Source organism: Crocodylus siamensis, chromosome 4 (assembly GCF_052110815.1).
Source record: "Crocodylus siamensis isolate JL-2025a chromosome 4, ASM5211081v1, whole genome shotgun sequence".
In the NCBI taxonomy this organism is placed as follows: Eukaryota; Metazoa; Chordata; order Crocodylia; family Crocodylidae; genus Crocodylus; species Crocodylus siamensis.
The window spans coordinates 210,629,115-210,638,017 of record NC_143398.1 but is presented as its reverse complement, the minus strand read 5'-3'; the positions used below and the strand labels follow the sequence as shown (position 1 = coordinate 210,638,017).

General features: G+C 43.8%; 1 protein-coding gene across 1 annotated transcript; it reads left to right on the top strand.

The window, feature by feature from the left end:
* Positions 1-8,069: 8,069 nt before the first annotated feature.
* LOC149867536 (uncharacterized) lies at positions 8,070-8,684 on the top strand. The gene has a single exon (XM_090041718.1). It carries the CDS (start codon positions 8,070-8,072, stop codon positions 8,682-8,684), a length of 615 nt encoding a protein of 204 aa, XP_089897844.1.
* Positions 8,685-8,903: the final 219 nt, after the last annotated feature.

Below are 8,903 nucleotides of genomic sequence, written 5' to 3'. Positions count from 1 at the left end.
GTTCTTTAGTGGTATCCCTATCTAAATACATGATACTAATGTTTTCCCACATTACTACAAATATTCTAAACAGAGCTGTCGTTGTGAAGATACATGATTATGTAACACTGTTAGCATGGCTATCTATATACAGTATTAACCTTATATAAAGGAATCAACATGATTAAGGTATTATATATCTTACTATTCAACAATTCCAAAATTAGGTTATGTTGTCTAGATATTCAAGGGGTCTTAACTTTTTAGGAATGGGCTAAGTACAATTTAAAAAGAAAACAGAAGAAAAAAATACATTTGCCAGAAAACAATGATAGTTTCCAAGAGGGGTTGTATTATTTTTTTTCAGGTGATTATATACTCTTCAGTAGCAGGAATGCCTGTGTTTTTATTTAAGGAATGCACTTAGTTTGCAATGACCTATAAGATTTCTGAGAAGCATTAGAAAATTCATTATTTCAGTGAAACTGCTAAAAGAAAAGAGATGTCTGACTTTGGCACAGACATAGCATTTCTAACATTACTATCTCACTGCATGTTTATTTAGAGGGGATTGAAGTTCCTCACAGTTTCTCCCTTATTTCTATTTTAAAGGTTATAGAACCTTGAGTGTACATTTTACTACTTTAAACCTATTGATATATTTTCCACCAAACCCTCTTCTTTGTCTGCTTTTGGAAAATCTTTAGAAAATTTGTGACAGCTGAAAAAAAATTCAGTCTTGCAGATCTTAGACTATATTGTTCAAAGGCCTATAGCCATCTCCACACCACAGAACCTCATACGATTTTTTTTCAGAAGATGCTTTAACACCAGGATTTGATGTCTAGTCTCTTCTTCACAGGCATGTCTCTTTAAAGGAGACTTTCCTCTCTATCATTAATGTGTAAGTCAGTCAGTCAGACCTTTTTAATAAGCAGTTGAAGAGCCACTGTCTTTAGCACATGAAACTAACAAAAGGCTCATTAGTCAAATGAACAAAGACTAGTTTGAATATCAATGTCTTATTTTAGAGGGAAGCCTTCTCCAAGAGAATCTCAATGCAGTCATTTTTAGTGGGGTTTCTGTGCCCAAGTTTTAATACTCTAGACTCTACTTATGAAAAATTGATGTAGAAAGAAAACTGCTAAAAGAATATATTCATTGCACATCACTTTTAGTAATGGGCCTTCATATTCAACAATAATCTAAAAAGGAGAAGTAGTTTTTTATTTTTTTGAAAACTTATCCAACACCTCCCTTGTTCTACAGTGTCAGAGATCTTTTGCATTTCTTCAACTAGCAAGGTTGTTTAAATGACCCCTCAAAAGCAGAAAACGTCATTAAAAAAAAACAAAGCTCAAAGTACATTTTCATAGAGGCAGGGGGAGTGTAGTATAAAATCTGTTTTAGTGATAGCTGTACACAATGGGGCGGGTGCTATTGTGTACATACATATGAACACAGGATATTCATAAAGAAGTTCACCTCAGAAATAGGGGAACAGTTTTGTGCATCTACATGTGCAATTAATGCACCTGAATAAGTTCCAGTGCAGTTCATGCTGGAGTTTGCTGCTTCTGAGTGCAGCGTTTACACATGCACCTGGGACAACAGCACATTAAGCCAGGGTGGCTACAGGGGACCCCAGTAGTCAGCTTGCCAACTTGGAGCTGCTCTGCTCCAGCTTAACATGCTGCAAGGGGCTGGCTGAGGCACAATGGTGCTGCAGTATGTGGTTAGCTGGCAGGGAGCCACCTCACTCTAGCACAGTGATCTCCAACCTTTTTAAGTAGGAGATCATCTTTGTCATTTAAAAGCAACCCAAGATTCACCATGCACTGCCACCACCTGCCCCCTACCCAGCAGATAAGTCTGTGGGGAGGGAAGTGGGGGCAGCAGATCAAGGCAGAGGGAAAAAAATTATTTGGGGGACTACCTCTCCAGCAGGTAAGTCCCACTCAGCCACCCCACTCAACTTACCCCTGCTCCTGCCTCTGCAGCACTGTCCTTCACCACAGGGGCCTCAATCTAGCCCCCACCCCTTCCCTCCCCTACTGACCTGCTGGGCTGGGGTGCATGCATACATGCATGTGGGCACTCAGCCCCCCACCCCTGCCTTGGATAAACTCCAAGAGGCTCCAAGAGGCTCTGAGATGTACTGGTGGATCAACATCCACTGGTTGGTGACCACTGCTTTAGCAGCACGTTGCCCCAGCCAGCCCCAGTCACTGCCCACACATATGTTGTGGTGGAGCAAATAACTCCACTGTAGAATAAACTTATGTCAGACAGTACTAACCTGTGGTGCAGTTAATTAGTTTACTCTAGTCTAATTGCTCTGCACGTTTAGACAGTGACACTTTGCTGTGGAGCTAATTAGGCAACTGCAGTAAGCATCTCCCCCCAGTGAGCCTAATCCCTAATTCTTCACGTGGAGGAAATAGGAAAGATCAGCTATGGAGGAGATTAAAAAGATGGTCTCAAATGTATGTGATTTTTTTAACGGAAAAAATATACTGGTAGCAATGAATAAGTGAAATATACTAACATACCCTTAAAGTATTACGTGGAATGAATATACAGAACATGATCACACAAAAGCTCAATCTTGGTACTATACATTTGGACATTATTTACCACACAGATGTAGTTCAATTAGTACAATCATAAACATTTAAGTTAGGCACTTATTGCCAAACAGAAATATTTATATTGGCTTATAGTTAACCTTCTTCAGAAGATAAAATATTTCCTTGTGACAAATCAGACTCATGCTTCATAGCAACCCATATAAAATTCCAGTAGAATGTAGTAAGTTGGGTTCTTTAACTGTAATACGACTCTGTGTCTCAAAATAGCACTGCGGGTAACTTCACATTGAAAGTTAAAGCAAATAACTATAGAGAAGCTTAAAAAGTTGCAAGTTTGGGTGACAAAAATAATTAAAAAGCAAGATGCTCTGGGGACTATGATACTGTGTAATAAGGGTATATCTAGATATATTGTTAGGCACTAGAATTAAGACAGAGAGCTTTCAGCTACCAAAGTGTGCCTTTAAGGCATATTAGCATAGATCATAGAATATTGTATTGATATTATGACATGGGACAGCAAAGATTAGTAGTAACTCTTATGGGCATGGGGACCAAATTGATTGATGCAGAAAATAATTTTATATTAGTTGTTACATCAGACTACTGCAGTAGTCTATAACCACTAGACACAGAGAAAAGAGCAAAGGAAAACTATATTTCCCACCTGATTCCAGAAAAGACTAAGAGAAAGGGAAATTATAGACAATTCTTTCTTTTATTTAAGCAACAAAAAGTGTTGACAAGAGAACTTCAGGACAAAAACCATTGGAATTTAGGAAAGCTTTTGATATAGAGTTACAGGAAAAATTGCTGTATAAAATGCCAGTAAATATGGCACCAATGGGGGCTAAAGAAATGGCTTGGGTATCTCATACAAAAGGTTACTTGTGGGGATGCAGGCATTTGATAAATGGAACGCTGCTGTAGGCATCAGAATTTAGACTGGTTTCTTTCCTTTATGTGTCAATGACCTGGCAGAAGGAATGTGCAGTAAGGTGAGACATTTTTGCCAATACAAAAATGGTGCAAGGAGTTAGTCAATAAAAAGGTAAAGAACAGTACGGTCAGAAAGTCTTAGGACAGAAGGGTTCTGAATGGATAAAACTAACCTGATGGAAGTCTCTATAAAGGAATGTATAATAATGAGGTGAAAGGTGACAAAATGTCACTCAAAATTAGTCCTTCTCACTATAGGATGTAGTAGAAGAAAAATAAAAAGGTAGCATAAGGCACTGCAATTTAAACACCTGTATTGTTTGACCTATTGCTGTACTTCATAACAGTGAAAAAGCAAGACAAATTCTGAGACAGATAAAAAGCTGAAATAAGTCAATGAAAGCCCTCCATAAGGAGCAAGCAGTAAGGCCACATGTGGGATAATGTGAGCAACTGTGGTTGCCTTAGAAAAAAAGTAGTTTAGAGTTTCTGAAAGTACAACAGAGGGGAGCAACTTTCCAGAATTAGATTGGGAGTTAGAAGCCTTAGTTATTTATAAAGGTAAGGGAAATTCTGTGGTTGTTGGAAGAGAGGCGATTAAGAGGGAACTCTATTAAGGTGTACAAAATCCTGAAGGGAGCAGAGAGAAGAGATGCTGCAGGCTATCTAAGCTGGTGTTAAATAGAAGTACAAGGGGGCATGAACTTAAGTTGGGGGAGATTGGACACTAAAAGAATTTAGAAGTTTCTTGCACAGCTGCCCTTAGCGGAAAAACCTAGTAAGGGCAGACATAGTAATAAGTGGTATACAAAAAGAAATGTTGGACAAGCTGGAAAAAAATATTATGGCTATAACTGCCCAATTAGGGTACTACAATAGATGGGATTTATTTTGTTTGTTTTAATTTTTGTCGTGTTCTGTCAAAACATTTCTTAAATTTCTAAAAGTTTTAAAGAGGTTTTTTTAGTAAAACGTTTTACATATACCCACATATTTAAATTCACAGCATATAGTTGAATACAATACTGCAAAGTTGATACTAAATTACTAGCAGTAGCAGTACACTATTACATATTATGCCAAACACAGTGGATGAATTTTAGTGCTAATTATAAGTGTCAGAGGCAGGTGTGGCTGGTGAACTCAGACTGGTGGGGTAGGTGGAGTGGCACATGGGTGGGGGGGGGTTGCAGCCAGCCAGGAGTGCATGTGGGTTGCAGCCAGCCAGAAGTGGGGGCTGTAGTTTGCAGCCTCCCCACTGGAGTGCCCTGCTGGCTGCAGACCCCTCCCCCTTCCCCGGCCAGCTGCAAAACCCCCCACCCCACTCCCATGTGCTTCTTCACCTGTCTCACCAGTCCAAGTTCACCAGCCACACTTTTTCAGAGGGTATGTCTATACATGCCAGCGCATGCCAGAGCATTTCTTTTATGTGATGCTAATGCTTTCACCATGATGCAATAATCTGCAGTAGAATTAGTCTACTGCACTTCTTGTATCTCATGTAGGAATACCCAGGATTGACAAACCTGTAGACTGAAGTCCTTTGTACATTGTAAGAACAAATACAGCTTTGGGAACGGCACATGAAAATACGTCTCACACTTTGCAGAAAGCAACTCCAAGGTTGAGAGTACTGTCTATGTCCAGGCTTCTCTAGACATCTTGCTGGGACTACATATGAAGGTGGCCACATACGGTATTTTCCTGACTACAACACCCCTGCACACACACAAATAAAATATAAACCTTCATTTTGGAAGCAAAATATAAGAAAAAGATTTTTCCAGGGTCATGGCTGACTGTGTGACATAGAATAAATCCTTCTGGGAAAACAGAGTTTCCAGAAGGTGTGGCATCAGGAGTCTCCTGGTGTGGCAGACTGTATCCTGCAATACCACACTGCCTGGACACTCTGTGTTTCCAGCAAGATGTACTCTGTGTCACACAAGGTTAGGTGCCAGACCCTTGAAAAAGCTGGTTGCAGGGATGTTAGTTTTTTGTTGTAAATAGTTCTTGTCATAGATCATACTATGTTGAGGGGAAGGTCTGCCTTAGGGCTCTGCCTTAGGACTCCCCAGGAAGAAGCCTTATTCAGTCTCCCTCTTCCCAAGAACTCCATGAAGGCAGTCCTGGCATGGCTTCCTGAGGGTCAAGCTACAGTGCTTAGCCAATAGCCATGGCTGTGAGAGGGTTATCACAAGGCTTTATCTATTCAGTTTGCTGAGCAGAAACAAGAAGCTTCTATCAGGATCTGGGAGAACGTTTGTTCACCAGAGCACCCCAAGGGATGACGAGGTCAAACGGTCATAAACTACTACAAGACTGTTTCAGGCTGGACATAAGGAAGAATTTCTTTACTGTCCGAGCCCCCAAGGTGGACAGATGGAACAGCCTGCCATCAGAGGTGGTTCAAGCACCTACATTGAACACCTTCAAGAGTAAATTGGATGCTTATCTTGCTGGGATCCTATAACCCCAGCTGACTTCCTGCCCTTTGGGCAGGGGGCTGGACTCAATGATCTTCTGAGGTCCCTTCCAGCCCTAATGTCTATGGAACCCATGAAAGCTATCCTAACAGCTGCGTGGTAGGCACAGTGTCTCCAGGAGTACTCATTTTCCAGAGAAGAAAACAGCTTTCCAACTTAAAACATGCAACCCAATTTTAGAAGGCTGATTTGTGGTGGAAAGTTGCATGTATGTGAGAAAATATGGTAATGCCACTTTGTAACAGGGCCCCTACCTCATTACTAGGGAGACTGGGTAGTTTAGGGTTTGCTCTCATGGCTACCTTCCACAACCCTCCCCTTCCCCCCACCTTTTTTTCTTTACTTTCACCTCCAGCTCTTTTTCCTTTACCTTTACCTAACTACATGGTCTGAGTCTGGAGGTAGAAGTAAAGGGTCAGGTGACCCAGCACCTGCTACATAAGCCCAAAGCCTTAGGCCAGAGAAGGGCAGTCTGGCTGGGTGAGTTGCTGAGGACAGAACCTGCCTAGGGAAGCACAAGGATAGAAGCACAGTCTGCGTCAGGGGGAAATTAAAAGGAAGACTGAGTGAAGAGGGGCTGCAAGCTTGCATGTAAAGTGAGCTAAATACTTCGTGCACTTTTCTGTTTTCCTTTCTTTCTATGTGAAGCATGCCACACAGAGGTGAGGTAAGCCCCTGCAGCACTTTGCTGTGCCTGGGGACGGATGTTGGGAGTTTGGGTGATTTTCATTTTTCTATTGCCCAGGGGATCAGACTGTGGCTGAAGAGGTGGAGACCACAGAAAGGGAGTGACTGGGATACCCTGAAATTGAAACTCAGCAGAGCAGAGCATACTGGGGTATAATTTGGGACTTCTAGCATGCAACATGTTGAATAGCACAAGCTTTGGAATCCAGGATTCATGAAGCATGACCAGAGCTAAAGCCAGGAGCCAACCTAGAAACCTCAGCTAAAATAAGAATGGGATGGGGCCAGAGAGCTCCAGTCCACACACTCTTTAAGCATTCTTTACCCTCCAGGCAGCCTCCCTCACTGAGTTTACACCAAGATGTGGTAGGTGAAAACACTGAGAGGGAGGAGAGGACAGAAGGTACGGACACTGGGAATCCTCTAAAGGTGGGAACCCTGTAGACAACCATAGGGTGCCCTGCACACTTGTATTGTAATTCTTGTGAAACAGATATCTATTCACAAGGTACAGCAAAGTTGGTTACTACCAACTTGCTGTGATTTCTACCCAAGTTGATGTAGAAGCTAATTAAACTACTGTTAGTTTCTTATATCATTCTCGTCCCATAAAAAGCATCATTTAGCAGTCTGCAAAACAAAAGCTTATTTTTAAAACAGTTTTGACTTTTATGAGGGTGGGTTCAGCTATTGTCCTTCTCCTCATAAAGTAGAGGGCTATGGGAGCCTCTTATTTTTAGGTCTGACTCACTCAGATCAGTAGACAGAAATTTAAGTAACTGTCCCCCCAGGCTAGAGAGCATCCCACAGAGCTAACTCTTGGGGTGCAGACACCAGCAGCACCAGATCCCCCCAGTGGGAGAACGTAGGGGGCAGGACTGCTGGCAGGCACTTCTGGGAAGCCTGGAGAACCTGATTTGCTGTTGGGGCAGCCATGGGAAATTCAAAACAGGGCCTTTAAAAGCCATGGTTTGATGCAGCCCCTGGCACTCGGGGGCCAGGAGCAGCAAGGAGGGAGCTGGGCACATGTGCATCCCTACACACACGTGTGCCCCCTTATCTGACCAGTGGCAGTGGCAGCGGATGCAGCAGTGGGGGCAGCAGCAGCTGATCCCCCTAAGGTAAGTGGGGCAGAAGGAGCCAGCGCAGCTGAGCCAGATCTGGAGGGGAATCTCCCCCAGATCCCTTTTAGCTGAGCCAGCAGGGAGCCGTGCTCCTGAGCCATGCGCGTGAGCTGCACAGGTGAACACAGTGTGCAAATAGGCATGCTCTGTAAGGGTACACCAGTGTTTATGCCAGCATTCATGCAGGTGGTCAAGCAGAAGGGGCCAGGAGGAAGTCTTCAGCAAGGGAAAGGCAAAGGCACCACTCCAAAAAAAAAAAATAAATGGTATCAACATGGAGTGCTGTTAGGGCCCCTGCCCAGGAGGCACCGCCTACCCGGGGCTTCTCTGAGGCCTCCACCCAGATGGAGCCCATGGGGGAGCTGGCATCACCCTGCCCCCTGGCCTGTGGGGGATTTGCAAAACCCCTGGCCTGTGGGGGCCCCCACACCTCTCCTGCAGGTGCCTGTTTTAGGACCTTGGAGGGGCAGGTGAGGGAGCTCCAGGAGGAGGTTAGCAGGCCGAGGGGGATCAGAAAAGCAGAGGACAAAATTGATGGGTATTTACTTTCCATGAAGGGCCATGCACCAAAGGGAGAAGCACCCCAAGAGGTGCCCTCTACAGTGGAATGGCAAAAGGTTCCCTCCAGAGCCAGGGCTGCTCACAGCAGTGCAATACCAGTTCCTCCAGTCCAGCTGAGGAATAGGTATGAGGCCCTGGTGACATTGGAGGAAGAGGAAGGAGAGGAGAAAACCTCTGGAGAGGAAGCCACTCCATGTGCAGAACAGGCTGAAGGAGGCAAGTTGACCCAGAAGAAGGGACACCGAGTTCTCATCATAGGCGACTCCATCCTGAGAGGTACACAGGGTTTCATCTGTTGCCAGGATCCCTTGACATGAAAGGTCTACTGTCTGCCCCCAAAGGTAAGCATGTGTTCTCTTTCAGGTTGGCTGATCTCCAGCGGGCTTTAAACTAAGCTCATTGGGGGAAGAGGAGGATGAGGATGGAGGGAGCCATGGAACACTGAACCAAGAGTCACCCACAAAAACAGCCTAGCCAAGACAGGCGATGAGCACAAGAAATACCCAGGTAAGAGACAGGGACCTAGATAGTCCTGG